At 42.3% G+C, this 22,285-nt stretch overlaps 1 protein-coding gene across 4 annotated transcripts in view; it reads left to right on the forward strand.

The window, feature by feature from the left end:
• Positions 1–5,871: 5,871 nt before the first annotated feature.
• The window catches only part of BRWD1 (bromodomain and WD repeat domain containing 1), a 60,339-nt gene continuing 43,925 nt past the window's right edge, over positions 5,872–22,285 (forward strand). For all 4 annotated transcript variants that reach the window (XM_063126621.1, XM_063126622.1, XM_063126623.1 and 1 more), the window contains exons 1-13: positions 5,872–6,029; positions 6,249–6,307; positions 6,467–6,496; positions 6,713–6,772; positions 9,008–9,158; positions 10,792–10,890; positions 11,105–11,265; positions 11,811–12,032; positions 13,173–13,273; positions 13,638–13,708; positions 14,831–14,931; positions 15,559–15,599; positions 16,279–16,377. In XM_063126621.1, coding sequence (XP_062982691.1) covers positions 5,873–6,029; positions 6,249–6,307; positions 6,467–6,496; positions 6,713–6,772; positions 9,008–9,158; positions 10,792–10,890; positions 11,105–11,265; positions 11,811–12,032; positions 13,173–13,273; positions 13,638–13,708; positions 14,831–14,931; positions 15,559–15,599; positions 16,279–16,377 — 1,352 coding nt within the window. In that variant the 5' untranslated portion in view covers position 5,872. The remainder of the gene's footprint in view (positions 6,030–6,248; positions 6,308–6,466; positions 6,497–6,712; positions 6,773–9,007; positions 9,159–10,791; positions 10,891–11,104; positions 11,266–11,810; positions 12,033–13,172; positions 13,274–13,637; positions 13,709–14,830; positions 14,932–15,558; positions 15,600–16,278; positions 16,378–22,285) is intronic.

The following is a 22,285-nucleotide window of genomic DNA, read 5'->3' on the forward strand; positions in this document are numbered from 1 at the left end:
GAAAACAACTCTCCCCATGTCAATTAACACCCCACAGAGCAGAACATATGGTGCAGCTCAGCACCCATTGCAACATACCTTACCACCAGCCGTATATAAACACCACATAGGGTGAGCAGCATGGGACAATGTTTCCTTGGCCTAAATAGTGTGTGCTTAGATCTCACGACGGGAAACTTTGGTGACTACGGAGAAAGAGCACATCTCCAGAACATTCATAGGGCCTTCAGCACATTGCTAACACTTCTCTCCTCAGAACCCTCACAATTACCTCAGGACTCACAATAGAAATGCCCAGCCCCACTCCACCAGCTTGGTGTGCCAGGACAGGGTTGTGGCGTTACACCACAAGTCAATTCCAAATATATGTCTACAGTTTGTAAGTCTGTGGTTTTTAGAATGTTGGCCTAAGTGGGCGGAGTTAGAATGTCTTGGGAGGGGGGAGGAGTGATATATAAGGGAATGACTGAGGGGATTGTGAGTTCTTGTTCTTGTTCTTTTCAGGAAAGCTTTTCAGGGAGACTTGTTAGGTACTCTTAGAGTCTGTAGTGCTCTCTGTATTTATGGTACTTAAGTTCTGGGAGATTTGAGAGTCAGTGTAGTGAGTGGTGTCTTTAGAGTGTGGTGTGCACGTAGTGGAAGTATATTAATCAATACTGATAATAAAGAAAGTTCAAGAGTGATTGTGTGAGAAAAAGGAAAGCGCGAATGTGAGTGACAAGATTGTATGGAAGGTTTCAAAAAGGTTTTTAAATGTTGTTATTTGAAACAAAGCTTATGAACTTTTAAAAATAAATTTTAATTTTAAAAATCCCACGTGTCTGTTTGGCATTTATCATCTTAAGTGATAAGGTACTTCAAGCCTCCAGTCTGCTGCAGTTTGCAGCTTGAAGAGGAGAAGCAACTTAGCTCTCTGAGAGGCCATTGAGCAACATTGACTAACTGCGATTGGTCTCTTTGAATTGCAGCTTCTACTCCTCCCCTTTTCAGGTACTTCAAGCCTCCAGTCTGCTGGAGGCGCGAGCCTTCGGCACGAGCCGAAGGCGAAGCCGGTCAAGCGGATCCTCTACTCCGGAGGAAAACCCCCAGCCACGGCCCGGTCGCTGCCACTTTCTGATTCAGGTCACAATCTTCTCATTGTCTCCTCTCAGTTCTTTTCTCCTTATATCTGTTCCTTATGGCTCGTTCCAATCTCGTCTCTCCTAACTTAGTTCCTATCCGGTGTCTCCCCTCTTCTCAGCTGCCTTTTTTGTGTTCCTTATGGAACTGTCGCTCTGTTGCTTCTAAGGCCCCTGTCATCCAGGACTTGTTTATCTCTAGATCTCTCCACCTCCTTGCTCTTACTGAAACCTGGCTTCCTGCCCATGATACTGCCATCTCTGCTGCCCTCTCTCTTGGAGGACTCTCTTTCTCTCACACTAGTCGCCCAGAGGGTCGGGGTGGTGGTGTGGGTCTTTTATTATCTAGTTTGTGCCAGTTCCAGCCTCTTTCCATTCCACCTTCGCATTGCTTCTCCTCCTTTGAGGTACATGTGGTGAGGCTCTTTGCTCCATTGCGACTGCGGATTGCAGTTCTGTACCGCCCCCCAGGCTCGTCCTCAAAATTTATCTCTGATTTTGATTCGTGGCTGTCGTTTTTCCTCTCTGATAACTGTCCTACTCTTATCTTCGGTGATTTCAATATTCATGTGGATGACCCTCAAGACGCTGCAGCTCTACGATTTCGCTCATTATCTTCCTCTTATGATCTTAAGCTCTGGTCTGATGTACCCACACATTCCCTTGGACACTGTCTGGATCTTGTTCTCACTCGGAATTGCTCTGTGTTGGACTTTTCTACTGCTCACTTTCCGTTGTCAGATCATCACCTAGTTTCTTTCAATATTACTCATAATCCTCCTCCTTCACGTCCCGCTTCTCGCTCTTGTCGTGACTTGCAATCTATCAATTATGAGGCTTTTTCCCAGTCTCTAGCCTCCTCCCTTCCTTCTGTCTGTTCGGCTGTCTCCTTGGACTCAGCTGTCTCCTTCTTTAATTCCTCCTTATCTTCAACTCTTGATAATCTTGCTCCATCTACAACTCGGAAAGTTCGCCCTTCTCAACCCCAACCGTGGCTCACCTCTTCCCTCCGCTACCTTCGCTCTTGTTCCCGGGCAGCTGAACGCCTTTGGCGTAAGACCAGGGACCGGGCAGACTTTGTCCATTACAAATTTGTACTCTCCTCTTTCTCTTCTGCCATCTCACTGGCCAAACAGCAGTACTACTCAACGCTGATCCAGTCAAATGCTAGGCATCCTCAGCGGCTCTTTGCGTCCTTCAATTCTCTTCTGAAGCCGAATCCGCCATCTCTCCCCGCCTCTCTGTCTGCTAATAACTTTGCCTCTTTTTTCAATGCTAAAATCCAAACTATCCGCTCTGATCTGGCCAGCTCTGCTCCTCTTCCAGTTCCTGTTCCTCATCTGTCAGCTCCTCCTGCAAATTTCTCTGCGTTTCCTTCAGTCTCTGCGGATGAACTGTCTACAATACTGCGCTCTTCGAAGCCTTCCACTTGTTCTCGTGATCCGATTCCTTCTCGCGTCTTTATTAATCTTATCCCTGCTATCCTCCCTTCCTTGCTACATATTATTAATCTTTCTCTGTCCTCTGGTTCATTTCCTTCTGCTTTTAAACATGCTACAGTCTCTCCCATTCTCAAGAAACCTACTCTTGATAGGCTATCTCTGTCTAACTACCGACCTGTCTCTTTGTTGCCGTTTGTTTCAAAGTTCCTGGAGCGGGCGGTCTACTCTCGCTGTCTTGACTTTCTTTCTAGTAACTCTGCTTTGGATCCATTTCAATCTGGATTCCGTCCTCTGCATTCCACCGAAACAGCCCTTACTAAGATCACCAATGATCTCCTTACTGCCAAGTCTAAAGGCCATTATTCCGTTCTTATTCTCCTTGATCTAACTGCAGCCTTTGACACGGTTGATCATGATCTTCTCTTAGATTCCCTTCATGACCTTGGATTTTGTGGCTCTGTCTATAACTGGTTTGCCTCCTATCTAGCGGGTCGCTCTTTCAGCGTGTTGACTAATGGCAGCTCGTCTTCCTCCTTTCCCCTTTCAGTAGGGGTTCCGCAAGGCTCGGTGCTTGGCCCCTTGTTGTTTTCCTTATACATGTTGCCCTTGGGCAAGCTTATTCAATCTCATGGCCTCCAATATCATCTGTACGCCGATGATACACAACTATATCTGTCATCTCCGGAACTTTCTCCTGATGTTCACGATCGTATCTCGGCATGTCTTTCAGATATCTCAGCTTGGCTGCTTCATCGTCGCTTGAAACTTAACATGGCAAAGACTGAATTGCTTGTTTTTCCGCCTAAACCTTCTCCTCATCTCTCATTCTCTCTTACTGTCAATGATGTTACGCTTACTCCGGTCAAGGAAGCTCGTAGCCTTGGCTTTATATTCGACTCCTCGCTCTCCTTTATTCCTCATATTGAGGCAGTAGCTAAATCTTGTCGATTTTTCCTGTATAATATTGCCAGGATTCGATCATTTTTGTCTGTCTCTTCTGCCAAGACGCTTGTTCATGCACTGGTTATTTCACGGTTGGACTACTGCAACCTTCTTCTCTCTGGTCTTCCTTCCTCTCACATCAGTCCATTGGTTTCTGTTCACCACTCTGCCGCAAAGATCATCTTCTTGGCTCGCCGCTCTGACCATGTTTCTCCGCTTCTGAAATCTCTTCATTGGCTTCCAATTCACTTCAGAATCCAATATAAACTTCTCCTGTTGACCTTCAAAGCTTTTCACGGTCTAGCTCCTTCCTATCTCTCCTCTCTCATCTCACACTATTGCCCCGCTCGTGCTCTTCGCTCCTCTGATGCCATGTTTCTCGCCTGCCCAAGGGCCTCTACTTCCCTTGCTCGGCTTCGTCCATTTTCGTCTGCTGCCCCTTACGCCTGGAACGCTCTTCCAGAACATGAGAACTACAAGTTCAACCGCAGCTTTTAAAGCTCAACTAAAAACTTTTCTTTTTCCTAAAGCTTTTAAAACTTGATGTTGTGCAGACTTCTACTGTTACTTTCTACTGTTTAGTTTTACCCTACCCTGTGCCTGCTTACCCTACCCTGTACCTGTTGGCATTCTCTTCCCCTTATTGTTTTACTATGATTTTATTAGATTGTAAGCCTATGCGGCAGGGTCTTGCTATTTACTGTTTTACTCTGTACAGCACCATGTACATTGATGGTGCTATATAAATAAATAATAATAATAATAATAATAATTAAGTTTACACATATAACACCCACTCTGACAATCATTCACCTAAGCAGATATAACTCACAGCGCATTATTATATATATTAAAATCCTTCCCCATTTTAAACCCCTTTCTCCACATAGTTTGGAGGAAGGTGGGCTTTATCCCTTGCCTCAGGCGTATCAAGTGGTGGTGCTTGGCTTGAGCAGGGAGTAGCCTCGGCGGGTCTGGTGTTCAGAGCCTGTGTCGCCCCATAATAAGTGGTGGCAGACGTGAGGTCTGGTTTTCAGAGCCTGTGTCGTGGCAAGGGTATCCTACACATGTAAGCAAGAGAAGGGGCAATCATATTACAAAGTGTAACTGCTGCAAATGTCTCCCATCATACAAACACACACACTTTGGCATGGTGAATGTTGTTTTGGATGTAAAGGTGGTCCCTTTTCACATATGTACACAGAATATATCAAATGTCTTTCATTTGATTTAAGTTGTTTTAAGTTATTTCATGTGTTCTTCGTTTTCAATATAGCTGCAATCCTATGCGCACTTGAGACTAAACCCCGCTTGATTTAATGGGAGCAAATCCACCGTGATTGGGCTTCACATTAAATCCAAGCATCACCAAAACTCCACATTATCTTTATAAGCTTGATCTGGAATTTCTCAAGATATATGTATGGCTTTTCCCTATAAATAATCCTATACGAAGTATATCATCCGGTGGCACTTTAGAAAAAAAGGACAGCAGTCTCGCCTTCATACTTTAAAAAACCAAACCAACCCGTCCACATATTCTCTTCGTGCACTGAAGGATGCAAACCTATGGACGCTTACCTGGGAGTAAACCCTACCACTGAACCCAAGGCGACTTACTTCCACCTACATCTACCTAACTGAAAGAGGACAGAGAACTGTCACATATGGAGAGAGCAAACACGATTTAATTCGCACCGCCCTTTTGGAATATGTCTGTGTGAGCGTGTTTACCAGCGCACTCTTATGCACATTTCCCTGGAAGTAAGCCCCGTGGAGCATAATGGGACTTACTTCCAAGTAAATACGTGCTGCCTTCCTCAGGCCCTTCCACCACAATAGAACAAATACTCTTAATCCCTCCTCGCTTCATCATGCCCCAAACTGCTTCTTCAGGAAAGACTGAAAACGAAATGGCCGCGTCTCCTTCCGCGCTCACCCCTAAAGAGCCTTTTCTCACTGCGCCTCACCGTCCCCCCGTGAAAGAAAACTCACTACACTTCACGGGAAAAAGGCGGATACACCGTGGGTGGGATTACATATATTTTTTATTACTATTATTATTCCTAGTTCAGCCCGTTCATTTGCCGTAGAGGAACTATTTTCTCTCTCTCTTTCTCCTGCACGATTACTGTAAACCCTTCCCCGCCTTTGCTCGGCACTACAGAAGACGTCAGAACCGTGAACGGCCTCTCGGCAGTAATGGCAGCGGGGCTGAAAGGCAGGAATCTAGAGCGCAGGAGCTAGGGCGGCGCGCGCGCATGTCCGCCCGCAAGACCTCTCTCCCTCCTTCCTTCCTCCCTCCCTCCCTCCCTCCCTCATATATACATAGACATAGAGCGAAGGGGGAGGGGAAGCGCCGACAGGATTATGTCGAGCCGGGCCTGGGCCGCCGCCGCGCCAGGCAGAGCCCTGAGTCCTAATCTTGGTCTGGCAACGGTGGCCGCCGCGGATATGGCCGAGTTCTCGCCGGCCTCCAATTCCACCTTAGGCGCCGGCAGCGTTTCTCTGCCGCTCATTGAGTCAGGTAATAGAAAGAGTGAGCGCCGCTGTTGCGGAGAGGACCGGGGAGCCAGCGAGACAAGCGCTCGGGGCTCCGCGCTCCTCGGCCGCCATCTTACTGGTGATCTCGATTATGAATTACAGTCACCTAAGGGGATCCCTCGCCCCCTCCCACCATCCCCCAGCATAGCCCAGCTCCAGATTCATCTCTCTGTCTCTCCCTTTCTGTCTCTCTCTCTCGTAGAATTGTACTTCCTCATAGCTCGGTTCTTGACCACTGGGCCTTGCAGGAGAGCGGCAGAGGTGAGTCCTCCCCGAATCAGCACCCTAACTCTCCCCCCCTCGTAGTGAAGGGCTTCATAGCGCCCCCCTCACTTCGATCGGGAGTTGCGCTTTTTATTTTTAAAACATTCCACCCCCACCCCCCTCACCCCAAATATCTGCTTCTTCCTTCCTCTACAGGTGCTGGTGCAAGAACTGGAACAGCACCAGGTCTGTTTGACTCTTTATACTCCTTTTTAAAAATTTAATTCCTTCACCATGTTTTTCTCAATTTTATTCCATCCTTCCTGGTTTTATTTTTAATATGTGTCTTTTAAAGACCGTGATTCTATACAATCGGTGCAAGAATTTGTAATAGCTTTTTGTTGTGCTCCTTTCTTCTCCCTCATCTCTCCCTTTTTTCTTCTTCATGACGTTCAATTTTAGTTACTTCCTAAACGGTTGGATTGGGAAGGAAAAGAACATTGCAGAAATTATGAAGACTTGGTGAGACTACCACTCTTCTCTCTCTCTCTTTAACAATAAACAAGATTTGATTTCTTTAGAAAAACATAGACATTCATTTGTGAACACAATCACATTTTCGTTCACTTTATTCTCTGTTAAGGGTTGTGCAGTTTGGTGGAAGGTGTTTATTACTGCAATAGTCAACAAGCCTTAAAGGGGACTCTGCAAACAGAGGATGTTGTCATCACACAGAAAAGGCGGGGTGTGAGAGTGTGTCAGCAGTGCCTGTTCTTACTTCCATGCCTTTTAGGATGACACAATCGGAAAGAGAGGCTTAATTTTTTTTTCATTTCTGCAGAAGAATTGCTAAGGGTGCAATCCTATGCATGTTTAGACAGAAAAAGAAGTCCTACAACTCCCAGCATCCCTTTAGCATGCCATGCTGGCTAGGGTTTGCTGGGAATTGTAGGAGGTTTTTGTCTAAATATGCATAGAATTGTGCCCTGAGCAGCTTTAGTTTGACAGTGTTTCTTGTATATACTAATATATGTTAATTCTGAAGATAAGGGGTTTGGTTTCACTAGAGACTTAGGTAGTTTAGTTCTGTAAACTTATATTGACTGACTCAGATCAGGTTCTAGCTAACTGTTCTGAAATTTCAGCATATATTTATAGATGCTTTGCTGTGAAGAGTTGTTTAATAATCATGCCAGATCCTTCTGTGTGGATTTTGAGGTTTGTGGGGAAGAGAGGAGTGCCAGGTGTGTTGTACTGCAGGGTTAGAGCATTGCCTCTGCTTTGTCCTTTATTGTCTCTCACCCTCATCCCTCCAAATGTTAACGATTATATAGCAATATAGATTATTACATGCTAGTACAGAATTCATGTTTTTTTAAAAAAAAGTGCTATTGATGATAAAAGACTTGCCTTTCAATTATAGTGCAATTTTAAATGTAGCTATCAGAAGTCCCACTGAATACAATGGAGTGTACTCCAAGTAAGTAGGTATAAGATTACAGTGTAAGGGCACAATCCTATGCATGTTTAGACAGAGAAAAGTCCTAAAACTCCCAGCATTCCCTAGTGTGTACATAGAGGGGGATGGATATAAAATTCCCCAAAAGGTCTCTAGCCAAGTCCAGTGCACATTATTGCTGCTGACATGGGTGGTGGTGAGGCTCCTCATCACCTGGGAAAGTCCCCCAAATAGCCTCAGTGGTGGTACCTGTAGCTACAGTTACTCCTGCTTGAAAAAATAGTGAAGAGCAGTGAACATAATGCAAAGGACTACTGCGTCTTCTTTTTGTTTATTTGGCGCTTTTTGTTTTACATTAAACCTTTCCCTTCAATTTAAACAAGGTTAAAACAAAATAATAACAATAAATAGTAATCAAAGCAACAACAAATAAAATAGTTGGAGTTAGCTTTAAGAATTGGTGCATGAATATACTTGGTTTTCTCCCCACTTCCTTCAATGCCTTCTTTTTGTGTCATAGGTTTTTTTTTTTTAAGATTGTAAGCCTGAAGGTAGGAATTTTTATTTTTAATTGACTTGTAACTTTCACTGGGAGTCTTTTTGGCTGAAGAGAATGATAAAAATGCTTTAAATAAATTAAAAGAGCAACATAAAAACTTAGGCAAATTAGAAACTTAGGAAAGTGAAAAGGTCTTTGGACAAAGGGCCCTCAAAGCAAGCACTGAGCAAGTATTATATATGCAGGTACCACAAGAAGTAGCTTTCCATTTGGCAAGGACACATGGAGAGGGGAGGTTGGCCTTCAGTGTACAGTGTTGGGTTGGAGCAGGTGCTCCTTGTATGATTGCCATAAGGTAGCCTGATCCTGGGTAGCCTAGGATAGTGCAAAATAGTGGTTCTTGCTACTGTACTTGCTGCAGCTTCTCTATTCTGCCATTTTCTGAATGTTCTAGGTAGCAGAGTATTAGTTACTGAATAATTAACTCAATGACTCACTATTTTATCTAACTACAGGAAAATTAGTCTAAGTACCTTTTCAGGATTTTGTGGAAGAGTTTAAGTAACAATTAGATGAAATTAAATGGTTTCTTACAGGCCAGTATCTGTCTTGAAACAAAATGGTGGTGTTCCTTTCAGGAGGTAAAACATGCTCTGTAGAGCATACTGAAATTTTGATCTAAGAACAGAAGCTCATATAATTAATAAAGTGCTGTTTCAAAGGTGTTTAGATTGTGTAAAAACTATCATGTATTTATTAGGTAATTTTAACTTCACTTTTAATTCTATTTGTGTATAAGGTCTTATGTAACAAACATGTGGCTCCAGATCACTTGCTACAAATTTGCAAGAGGATTGGCCCTATATTGGATAAGGAGATTCCACCCAGCATTCCGAGAGTGAACTCATTGCTAGGTGCAGGGAAGCAGTCCTTACTGCGCTCAGCAAAAGGTACATTTAGACTTTTTACATGGCATAGTGTGTTAAATTCTAGGCAAAGGTGTATGAGCTTTGCATGTGTAAAAATATATACTACAGCTTCCTATATATATTAACTTTTTATCTGTTTAATATTTGCTGCTAGCACACATCCAACTTTAAACCCGCTTTCCTTCCTCAGACACACTGCCTTTCAGTATACTGGGATGTAATGTTTATTTTAGATTTTCTACATCTATTATGTGCCTTAGCTTAAGCAAGAGCTCTTTCTCCGCCTCCCCCAGTGTTTCACCCTAAGTGCAGCAATAGTTCTGTACAGTGTAGAAGAATATACTTGGCTAGAAAGACAATGGCATGAAGATATCTATTTCTGGATCATTACTGAATATCTCTAAGAACCAGGGCTAAGTGTCTCTTAACCATGGTTAGGAGATTGGCAACAAATTTGTGTTTACTGCCACACAGAAAATCTTGTTGCCCTTAACTGTGGGTTAGTTAGCTGTCCAGCAGCATTAACCATGGTTAAGCCTAACTTCTGGGATGTCTTTTCCAGCCTTTGAAACCATTCATGAAGGGAAGTGCTGGTAGAGGGATCATGTTGCCTGTTTCAAATCCCTTAACTAGTATTATGTATGTATCAGCCCTGTCACCCACCCCACCCCAGACATATTACTCTACTGATTGAGGAAGCAGTGCATGGAACTGGATGTGTCCTGGACCTCTTTTGGCCAAAGCTTATCCATTTTCCCATTTGTAACAAACTAGGCTAGTTTTGAATCAGGGTGGGGTTATTTAAAGCCATGCCTCCCTCATTTTAAATCAAATTTCTAATTTGTAGTTTAGGAAATAAATGTATGCATATTAATTGATCTATTCGCTAGAAAATGTTAATTTGTAGCTAAATGGAGCGTTTGCACTATCTAATAGGATTTACTTTCCAGTGGTCCTGCTTTCGCTTGTTTCTCCTCCATATTGTGTAATTCCTGCCTTGCTCCAATCTCTTCATTCCTGGAAACAATGTAGCTAATTCAAAATGTCTCATTTCATATTATTTGTACACATATCTTAAACTTTTTAGAGTTAATATAGAGCATGGAAGCAATGGGCTGACAGTTACTAGGCAGAGCTGTTTACTCTCAGAAGATGAAGATGAAATATTCATAACTTGAGAACCAAGCAAACCTGTGACACTGTGCCCACCTGAATGATCTTGTATACTCCTATTTTTATTCTCTTTAACTGTCAAAAGAGCATAAAAATCAAGAGTATACTAGATCACCTATGTGGGGCGCAATGTATTATATTTTTTAGTGATAAACAGGTGATCTCTCAGAGTCATTGGCTGGATTCCTTCGCCTGGAAGACCTCCCAGTCCCAATATAAAAACCTTGATAATGCAATATATAATGTATTGTGTTAAAACTATAATGCTTGACCTCAACAAAAAAAATCCTGTGAGTCCAACTGACTTTAACTCAGTGGTTTTTTTTAACAGAGGACCATTGATTAGAGTTTTAAGAGAGTATAAACCAATCTACCCTGTTTGAGTTAAGTTACCCATGCAACACCTACAGCATTTTTACATGCAGGATTTTTCCTACAGAGTGTTATAAGTAACTTTCTGTACAATATATTTACTTTATAGATTGCAGAAGTTCAGTTTGGAAGGGCTCAGTCATTGCTGCCCTTCATAGAGGAAGACCCCCTGAAATGCCTGTTAACTGTGGTACACTCCTAAATCTTGGTAAGTTTGTTTTTGTTTGTAAACATGTTCTCACTGTTTTTTCCATTTGTTGTTTCCTTGTTTGGTACTATCTACCTTGTCCTGCTACAGCAAGGGTAATTAAACTACTGACTAGTATAATGATCTTAAATCCATGATCAGTCAGTTCAGTTACTTTTTTTAAAAAAAACCCCACATCTTTACTAAATGTCCTTAATTTGTATTTTTGTTCTAGTGGCAGTAAATTATGCAAAACAATTGACTGGATGTACAAGATCCAGTTCTTCATTCCCAGGAAATATGTATCAGCATATAAAGATGCATAGACGAATTCTGGGTCATCTCTCTGCAGTTTACTGTGTGGCATTTGATAGAACAGGACACAGGATATTCACTGTGAGTATGCTATTAAAGTTATGTGTCCTGGAATTTTGTCAGCTATAGGGAAAAGTGAACTATAGCAGTCCAGAATTATGCCAGATATTAAGACTTGGTAATGGGATATGTCCGAATGAAGTTTGCAGCGAATTTGTGGTTCTCTTATGAAGTGGTCTTGCTTTCTGAGCTCAATTAACTAAGAAATTAAGATGTCAGGCTTAATGAAAAAATAGGACTGAATTCTGTTTTACATAACTTATGCAAATGTGGGAATTATCAGGAATGTAATGCCAATTTTCGTGTTTCCATCAGACAGCAATATTTTTGTCTACTTATCCAGTATAGCAGCATGGCAAAGTTCATGAATGGTAAACTAATTAAAAAGCTGGGCTACACCAAATGTTATGTTATTTTGTGAGTTCTCTCTCTTTTGCCCTCTTTCTCTGTTTTCAGCTAGACAGATTCATGTATATTGCAACTCAAGAGCAATATTGCTGATTGTTACCTTCTCAATTGCATTTTAGAACCGTTTATGTATTATTTATTTTTTCCTTTTTATGTAGGGGTCAGATGATTGCTTGGTAAAAATTTGGTCCACACACAATGGTCGGTTACTAGTGACTCTGAGAGGTCATTCAGCTGAGATCTCTGATATGGCTGTGAACTATGAAAACACAATGATTGCTGCTGGCAGTTGTGATAAAATTATCAGGGTTTGGTGCCTCAGAACATGTGCTCCGATTGCTGTTCTACAAGGGCACACGGGATCGATTACATCTTTGCAAGTAAGTCCTTAACCTTCTGGCTATTGATGTTTAAATGTCTTACTAGATAGGCTTACTAATGCATATTGTAATATATTTTTTAAAAATGGCTTTTTGAACTATATCTTGGGCTCTTGATATTATTTATTTGTTTTATGTTTGTTTAGAAACTGAAGTTTTTCCAAATAACACTTGGTCACTTTGACAAGTATCTGTGTTTTGTCTATGCCTCAAATCTAAATAGTGATATTTGTAAACATTAAGACAATTACCAATTTGGAAAATCAGAGTAGAATTGACTTCTCATCTTGTTAAAATTAATTACTTTTGCAGAATCTAGTAATGAGTCTGCTTGGGTAAAGATTAGTCTGCTCATAGAAGTGACAAAGATAGGAAAATATAATGCAATTGTCGGAGAAGTGAAGCAGCTTCCAACCCTAAATTTGAAAATGCAGCAGCAGCATCTGCATGCACCTGCCTTGGCTACAACTCCCAACTATGTATGCATACACCCTTCCCCATCCTAGTGCCCTCCAAATGTTTTGGACTACAACTTCCAGCATTCCTGATCATGGGCCATACTCCTTGGGGGGTGATGGAAGTTGACGTCTAAAACATCTGGAGGGCACCAGGTTAGAGAAGGCTGGTGTATACAGTGGCAATAGCATATTTGCTTCTGCTTGTTATGTAGGAACAATATATAATTGTTCACAGAATACAGTATTCTCTGGCTTCTCTTGTACCGACATCCTATTTATTATGGCTTTATGTTCATATTGTTTTATGTTCCAAAAGCTTGCTCAGTTTTATTTAATCTCATTGTATAGTAGTTTACTATATCATAACTTCATTGTATAGGATCAGTTGTACATAAATTATTCATTGATGTGTGTGTATTAATGCCAAATAAAAATACATAAGGTAAAAGTGTGACTGGCTCTCAGTTTATAGCATGTTTGCCTAAAGTGAGTTTTCACAATTTAACGCTTGGTGACTAAACACTGGAAGCTAATCAAATATAAAAAGTTTTATTTTTAATATTTTTTGTGGAAGGATCATGTAAAATAAACTTGGTTAAAAATTAAAAACAAATGTTTAAACTGAATAAAATTCAGTTATTTGTTATCCGGTTTCTTTAAAATGTACACTGATTTCTTATAGTTTAGCCCATTGGTCAAAGACTCCATGCGATACATGGCTTCCACAGGTGTAGATGGAACAGTTTGCTTCTGGCAATGGGATACTATTTCTATGAAATTCAAGTACGTAACCATCTCTCTCTTTCTCTTTCTTCCCTTCTCTCCTCCCCTCATATACATTTCATTCTTTGTAAAATAAATATAAGTTTATTCTCTTGACAAAAATCACCTTTGGTCTGCCATGTTTAATTTTACATTGCAACATAGAAAACAAAGTATAAGCTTCAGAACAGTTTGTAATTATGTATTGAGAACTTTACTATTGCAAAATGCAGCAAAAGGAAGGTGAAACTGCAACTTTTTACCATAGAAATTTGTTAATTCATTGGAAGTAGGAATTATATTTTTATAAGAGTTTTAAATTTAAGATTTTCATGGAATATATTGTATTGTTAATGTATTCAAAACACTCTCATTGTTTCTAAAGTAACCGGCCACTGAAATTCACAGAAAAGCCTAGACCTGGAGTTCAAATGCTTTGTTCTTCATTTAGTGTTGGTAAGTAGATGCAATATGGAAACAGAATGTCTTAATTTCAGTTGTTGAAGTCCTAAGATTACTATCTTCTGATGAAACATGTAATTTTTCCATGCTTCCTTCTTAGTCCTACTTGAAGAACTTTGGGATTTGTAAATAGCCTTTTGGCTTAGTCTAATTTAAGTTTGTGCTAGTTGCTTTATAGATATCCTGCTTTGGGGTCTATTTGTCAAAGAATTTATACTTGACTATTTAGATCTAACATGACATTTCAATTCAGGTGTCATTTTCTCAGTCCTCAATCCATGTTTTCAGGGTTGCAAGTGTGCCATGGGCTTTCATGTTTCTTCCTTTGCACAGATTTTGCTTTGTTCCATGGTTTGATTTACATCTAAATCTGATATAGTACATCGTTGATCTCCAAACCATGGTTAGCTCAGATTTGAATGTAACAGCAAACTATAGTTATGACAAACCAGAGGTCAGAATCTCTGTGTGGGAAGAAGGAGCATGTAAGCCTGCCACGTAGCTCTCTATTTCCAAATCATGGTATGAAGCTCAGGGAAATATGTTGTCTGAATAGAGCCAACATGTTACAGCTAAAAGAAAAGATGTACAGATACTGAGGCAGAAGCCACAATTACTGGGTGTCTGTAGGGTGTCTAGCACAGATGTAGGCAAAAACAATTCTCGTCATCTCTCACCATCGGCTATCCTGGGTAGAACAGATGGGAATTATAGCTCTCCAGATGTTTTGGCCTTGAAGTTTCCCACCCCGTCCTAGAAAGATTGTGGATATGAAGAGATTTAAAACTGTAATGTAATTTGTGCTTTAAAGGAGTCTTATAATTGATTCAGAACCCCTTTTCTGTCACTAAACATCAATGACTTAGTCTTCATAGAGACAGAACAAATTTAAGAACTATCTACTTATAAATATTGTAAAAATTGTTGTTCTAGAAATACTGGATTAGGTCCAAATGTAGTTAGTTGGATTTGGGTTCTATTGAAATCAATGGGGCAGGTTAGGCATGATTTGGTTTAGTAGCCATTGAAATCAATGTGGCTTAAATATAAGTAACTTGGCAATATGGATTGGATCCAAACTATCAACATTCTAAAATATATTGTTTAAATTTTCAGGTGGGATGTTCTTAGCAACTGGCAGTACTGATCATGTTATCAGAATGTATTATTTTGGTTCTGAAACACCTGAAAAAATTGCAGAGCTGGAAAGTCATGCTGTAAGTAATCTAATAAATTTAGAAGCAGCCTGCTTTGAAATAGGATTAATCATTTTAACCTTTCCTCATAGGGGAGTTGCTCCAGTTCCTTGATCTGTTTTGGTTGCCCTTTTTTGTACCTTTTGAAATTGGCAAAAGATTCTAGATAGATAAAAGAGAGTACTTCACACAATATTTAATTAATTTAAGAAATTTAATAAAATTTAATGGTTTTAAAGGGGGGGTTAAACAGATTGATAGAGGATGGGTGATTGGTGGCTGCTAGTCATGATGGCTATGGAACATCCAGGTTCGAAGGCAGTATGGCAGTGAATACTAGTTGCTGGATAACCACAGTAGGAGAGCTATTGCCCTCATGGCCTGGTTGTGGGCTTTGCAGACAACTGTTTGGCTCCACTGTGGAAAACAGGAAGTTGGACTAGATGGATTCTTACCCTACAAGGCTCTTCTTATACTCATAACTCTCAACGCCCAGGGAATAATCAGATATTTCCTATATGTGGATAATCTGTCATCATAAATTTTAGAATGAAAATCCTTTGTTTGCACAAAAGAGTAGTGGACTGATTTTAAACATTTAATTAGCATTGTTTCTATTTTGTTTTAACATATTGTTCTCTGTTGCAGGATAAAGTTGACAGCATTCAGTTTTCTAATGGTGACAATAGGTATGTTTATAAAGCTAAGTGAAAAAATAGTACACTGGAGAGTTTTTTAAAAATCTAGCACTGCTGTAATATATGGGGGGGGGGAAACAACTCTTTCTATTGTATACTCATATATAGAACAATATGCAGAATTTTTGCGTCACCTCTTTTATCTGTGCTAGATATTGCCAAAATTCCAGTTACCGTCACCAGATTTAAGGCTGTTCTTTTCATTTGTAGCAAGGATCAGTGTTTACAATATATCTTCTGCGAGAGGTAGTCTTCAAGGCCTTATAACAGCCCCATGACTACGTCTTTTCTTTAATGATTGGCTAATAGCTTTAGTTCCTGATAATAGTCTATTAATACTTTTCTTCTAATCTTTGCCTTGTAAAACTGTTTCAGCAAACTAGAGGAGCATAGCTTCAGTGTTGTGCACGCAACATGAATTTCCTATATGCATTTCTTTTAGTGTAAGAAATGTCATGTTGTACAGTCATGATGGGAGTTGCAATGCTGGCAGTTGCAGTCCCAACAGCATCTGCAGGCCCCCAAGTTGCCCAGGTCTGCTTTGGATGATGTTGTGCTCCAGGCATACTACTATTTGTATATGCAGTACTCCTGAAAGGTGCTATTTTAAATCTGAACACCATGCATATTTTTTTGTATGTCACATAGTATCTTTTAAACTTATGTCAAGGTTCATAAGTGGCAGCAGAGATGGAACAGCCCGAATCTGGCGATTCCAGCAAGCTGAGTGGAAGAGCATTTTGTTGGATATGGCTGACAAGTTACCTGGGTAGGTATAGTGCAGTAAGTGACTATGAAATTTGCTACACCTTTATAATCTGGAGGAACCTTCTGAGCACTGTAAAGGAAGCACGCTCCAGCAAAGCTGGCTTTTCCACTGGATTTTGCACAGATCCCAAGAACACACGCACACAGCTCCAAACTGGAGGGTTAGGCCCAAATTTATTGAGGATAAGGGTAGGAAATACAAGATTAGCATTCAACGGATAAAACATGCAGATACAGAATAAGAACCCAGTCTAAGCAAACTAAATAACTAAGTTGCAAACTATACTTCACCCAGCCATGTGGTCATCCAGCTCAGAACAAAAAGCCCCTTTCAAAAGCATACTCTTTATAGATAGTTTCCCCTGCTCCTTCCCCCCTCCCTTGCGAAGATCTTTCACACCTTCCCTGAGATGTTAATTTTCGCTCAAGGCCGATCGGCCTTGCCCCAAGCGGTTCCAGGATGTGCCAGAACGCCCACATGCAGCTGGCGCTTATCTGTTCCGCTCCTAAAATCATAACAATAAAACATTTTAACATTTTAAAACAGCCATTCTTTGTATGATTTACAAATCATACAAAGCATCCTTACAAGCACTATTGAATTTTTTTGCGTAGCTGTTAGTGAGTATTAGGCTTGTTTTCACGTGAAAATAGTCATGACCTTTATGATTTTAATTGCTTGTAACAAAATGTTTGTTTTGCTGTTTTCTATAACAAGATCCCTAATATAGTCTGACTATTGTATTTCAGCAGGCCTAACTTTAAATGTTCTCTTGGGATAATTTGCTACGTTTCCACATCAATAGTTGTAGTTTAGTTAAGTTTAGTTCTTCATGATATATGTACATCACACATATCGGCTCTGTGCCTGCACGGAGCCCCATTTAGGAAACTTCTATAGCTGAGGAATTTTCTACTGGAACCCTCTTTCACTGTCCCAGTGTGCATGCCTTTGGCAGGCTCCCACTTATTCCCTCAGTCATTCTGCAAACTGCTGAGGTTTCATTCTTTACTTGTTCTGCTGCCATTATTTCAGTCTTGTAAGTTTTATTATTATTATTTTGCAATCTTTGTGATTGCTTTATTGCTTCAGGTTTATGGATCTACTGGCCCCTTTCCACAAGTGTGTCCACTGTGAAAATAAGCTACCACCCATGGGTGGCCATTCCCTCTGCCTCTTTTGTCTTGAAGGGGGGACATAAGGTGGACACCTGTGCACACTGCCAGGCTTTTATGAAGCATGCTAGATGCAGTGCTGTGCTGTGGAAGAAGACACTTGAAGCTGTGGAAGTGCTGGTGAAATCTATGGCCCAGACCTCAGCTGACCTGTCAGAGAGTCTCTTGAAAGCGGCATCTTCACAGTGGACTATACAAGTGTCATAGTCTGCCTCACGCCCCCAGTCAGACTCTGACTATAGGATGAAGTGACCTACCTTACCCACTGGGTGGTAACAGAATCTTGGGCAGTCTCAGAGCCGACATGACCCACCCACATTGTACTGTATTTGGCAAAGAAATGGTGAAAAAAGCCCAGAATTCCAAAATTATCTTCTGAACCTACTAATAAGAAAAAGAAGAACTCTAAGAAAGAGGCTAACTCATTACTGAGGCAATCATGATCAAGTCCCCACTCCACCGCCATTACTGAACTCGCTGATACAACAGCTAGCATTGGTGATTCAAGACCCTATCACAATAGCATTTACATTGGACGGTGACATAAGAGACAGCTCTCTGACACCGCAGCTGACTCGGACTATGATTAATTGTTGAGATCAATCCCCTTGATATGGGCAGCTGTCTCCATGGCATGTAGGATGTTTTCTAGCTACTTGGTATGGCGGGAATATGCCCTTAGATTCTGCGAGCGGACCAGGTATTAGCCCCAATTGCTGTTTTCTGAATGGGATAGATAGCCCAGTTGGGAAATGCATCACAGGAGACATTGTGTCTTGGAAGATCAGCTCTGGGAAGACAACAGGTGTATTATTACAACCACTCAGATTATTCTTGGGTTGACCCTCATTGTCACCAACCCACATCTTTGACCACCATCTCAGGGCCTCTCAATCTGAATGCTTTTTAGCACTGCTGCCTGTGCTGCTCCTAAGGTGTTTCTTGGTACCTGTCCAACTGACAAATACCCCCCCACACACACACATACATATGCACAGAGCCTTTGTCCGTGCTACCTTCACCATCTGCTATGCATCCACTTCCTCCAGTGGAGCATTCCATGACTCTTTCCCCTACAGTACAGCATGTGACTGGTCCAGCCAGTGCTCTCTCAGCAGCCTAATATAGTTGCAGCCTCGCCTATCTGTGGTATGGATGATTTGATGTCTCCCTTACCTTTAGCACCTTCCATCTCACTCTCTGACATGGCAGTAAGTACCCAGGTCCCAACTTCTCCAGTTGAAGATTTGCATCAGTTTTTGGATTGGCATGGCATAGTCTTTGACATTGGAAACACAACAACCCATCTCTAAGATCAAGGTTCCAGTGTTTGATGATGCTCTGGTGATCGGGCTTCTTCTGATGGTGTTTCAGACTGTCCAGCAGCCCTGAAGGCCCATTCATCTATGCCTCCCACATGTAAGAGGCTGGAAAGCATGTATTTCATCCAGGAAAGAGATGTGACTTTTCTGTTCAGGCACCCTTCTCCTAGCTCTGTAATTGTCGAAGCTTCTCAGGGCAAGTCTTGAAGGGTCTGTTCATCACCTGTGGACAAAGAAGAGCGGCAATTAGAATTAATGTGCCAGACCATCTATTTGTCTGCCTCTTCGGGCTGCAAAGTTTCCAGCTACCAGGTGGCAATGGCTTGTTATCAGCTGGTTTTGTGGGAGAAAGTGGGGAACTTGTTCAATTACCTTCCTGAGACCAATAGAGATTTGGCCTAGCTTTGTCAGGGTGAGGCTATGCACCAGGCAACAGATTAATACTACCTGCACCAAGTCGACCATGATGCCAAAGCCATAGTTGGAGTAGTGGCTGAGATGGCATGCCTGGCTGAGTTCTCCGGGGTTGTCTCAAGAGGCCTGATCCCATATCCAAAATCTACTCTTTGATGGACAGTGGTTATTCAGTGCAAAACCCATGAGATCACAGACTCTGTACAGACAGTGAAAAAACACTACCCCATATGGGGTTGGGCCACCCACCCACAGTACAAACAATGCTGATGGTCTTGTCCATCCTCCTATCCTTGCTACCAACGGTGTGGGGCTGGGCAGGCTTAGAGGTTGGCTGGCTGTTCCTTCCTTGGGACTGGGACCAGTCCTTAATTGCTATGGCCACCTGATTGATGGCTACAATTCTACAGTGCTGAAATCCTGTGTCTCCTGGGATTCATGGCCTTGAAAACATCAATTTCCAGTATGCTCATCTTCACTTGAGGGTATTGCAAAATTGGCTTATCCAAGCTTTCGAGCCCATAGGGGATGTGTGACGGGGACACAGCAACAACTTGGCTGCGTGACATGCCATTCCGGCAGCCTTCTCCATCTCGTGTTCTACCCACTAGAGTATCACTTTCAGGATGGAATGACCCCTGTGGGCTGTTAACAGTGGAAGGACAGTGGCTGGCTACAGAAGCCACAAGACTTATCAGTATGTTGGAGTTGATGGTCATTGACTAGGTGCTCCAATCTTTTGAGCTGGGCTTAGCTGGCTGACTTTTTCAGGTTGTCTCAGACAATACAACCATGGTCACTTACCTGATCAAGCTGAGAGGAATGCTATCTCATCACCTTAACGATCTCACCCTTCAGACTTTGCATTGGTGTGCCCCCTGGTTGCAATCTATGTGGGTGGTACACACAACATCCTTGCAGATCAGGTCAGTTGGATGTTCCTGGCCTCCCACAACTGGGAGCTGGATAGAGGGATGCTGGCAGATCTCTACCTATGTTGGGGTATACCAGTGGTTCCCAAACTTTTTCATGTCACTGCCACCTTGGTTCCACAAACTCATGCCCAGTACCCCCTACCCTACACTATAAAAATCATTATTCAGAATAGCGATTTTCAACGACCCACTAAGGAAGATAATAACAATAAAATTCAAAACAGTAACAATTAATTGAATACTTTATTCAAAATCCAATTGGTGTGCCCTGCCACGCTGGCTGCAAACAGAGGCATTCACTCTCTTTTCCCTCCTTCCCGCCCTCAGCAAGCCTGGGGTGGATGCTTCCCATTTAGAGGGGATTCTAGAAGTTGAAGGACTTTTTTCTGTCTAAACATGCATAAAATTGTGCCTTTAACTTATCATGTCAAACTAGCATGAATACAGGGATCAAATAGGATTTCCTTCTTCAGTGGAACACACTTGCTTAGGAGTAAGCACCATTTTGTTATAGGAAAGGATAATGTATTTTAATTAAAATTTAAAAATAATTATCTGCCACCTGGTACAGAGTTTTCCTATGGAAAACCTGGCTGGGACTGAAGTAGAGGGGCACTAATTTTACTGTACTTATTGTCTTTAAATATGGTTAAATATCCCACAGTTACCTTGCTATTCTATTTCTACAATTCATTTTCTCCTGACTTTTCTTCACCCTCTCTTCGTTTTCAGGCTGAATCCTATGCACATTTACCTCAGAATAAGTTCTATTGATCTCAGTGGGGCTTACTTCTGAGTAGACATACTTAGGATTGTGCTGCAGCTCTGTTTTTATGGTGACACAAGATACACACATACCATGTTTACCAAAAGAATGCTTGAAAAAAGGGTGTTGGACACCCTGAAATAAGCAGGGGCAGATAGGAATTGTTTCAGCAAGCATTCTGAAAAAAGGTGCTGCTGAATCCTCTTTAGTCAGGAAGGACCTGGGGAATTGCAATTCTCTCTCCCTCCCCCTTTTCTTTTCTCTCCCAATCCTGTTGTAGTCCAGATTTTTTTGGGGGTGGGAGCACACACACAGAGACACAGCCTCTCTCTCTCTCTCTCTCTCTCCAACCCCCCCTCCCCCCAAGCCTCACAGTAGCTGCCAGGCTGATTAGGACAGGAGGGCAGCAGCTCAGAGGGGAGATGGCCTCAAACTGCAACTCCTGACGGGGGAAGGGAGCCTGGTGATACCTTGCAGCAGCACAAGCAGTCCTGCTTCCCACCCACCCGGCCGGCTGGCTGCTGCTCTTGGCAGCTGCTCTGCCGCCCACCATCCTCCATATGCTCCTTCCTCTCCGCCGCAGGGCTGCTGCTCCCGCCTTGTGCAGCAACTATCGTGAGAGGTCTGCCAGGGTAGCTTGTAGGAATTGAGCAGCTCTGGCCGAGCGAGCCAGCGAGCGGCGGTGGCTCCAGCAGGAAAGAATCCCTGGGCCCTCCTAGGCAGGAGAAGAGTGGGCAGAGCAGCTGAATTCGCCGCTGTTTCCTGCTCTGCTACCTCCTGTGGGCGCTTCCCCCACCCCCTACTTCTGGTGGGGTACTGTGGGCTTGAGATAGGAGGCGAGAGCGGCTGTGTGAGTGAGAAAGTCCTTCCTGAGCAGGAGCGCTGTGGGGAGAGCAGCTGAATTTGCCGCTCTTTCCTGCTCGGTCCCTGGGTTTTAGGACCTTCTGGAGAGACCACCTCAAGTACCCCCCTGCCGCCCCTTTGCCTGTTAGCACCCCCTGCCGTCCCTTTGCCTCTTAACGCCCCCCTGTGCAATCCCACGGGGCGGTGCCACCCACTTTGGGAACCACTGGGGTATGCTAACAGTACATTTATTCACACACAGTGAGTATGCTGTTTATTTCAGTGTTCTGCTGCAGAGTGGATCTAGATTTGAGGTTCATGGGATGCTTTTGCTTTTACAAGGGAAGGCACCGTTTTCTATTTGTTCCTGTCTTTGCCTTGATCACCAAGTTTCTGGTGAATGCTAGAACAGATGGCACGAACTGTAGTCTAATCAAACCATGGTGGCTGGGG

The sequence above is a fragment of the Elgaria multicarinata genome, chromosome 5 (genome assembly GCF_023053635.1).
Source record: "Elgaria multicarinata webbii isolate HBS135686 ecotype San Diego chromosome 5, rElgMul1.1.pri, whole genome shotgun sequence".
Taxonomy (NCBI): Eukaryota; Metazoa; Chordata; class Lepidosauria; order Squamata; family Anguidae; genus Elgaria; species Elgaria multicarinata.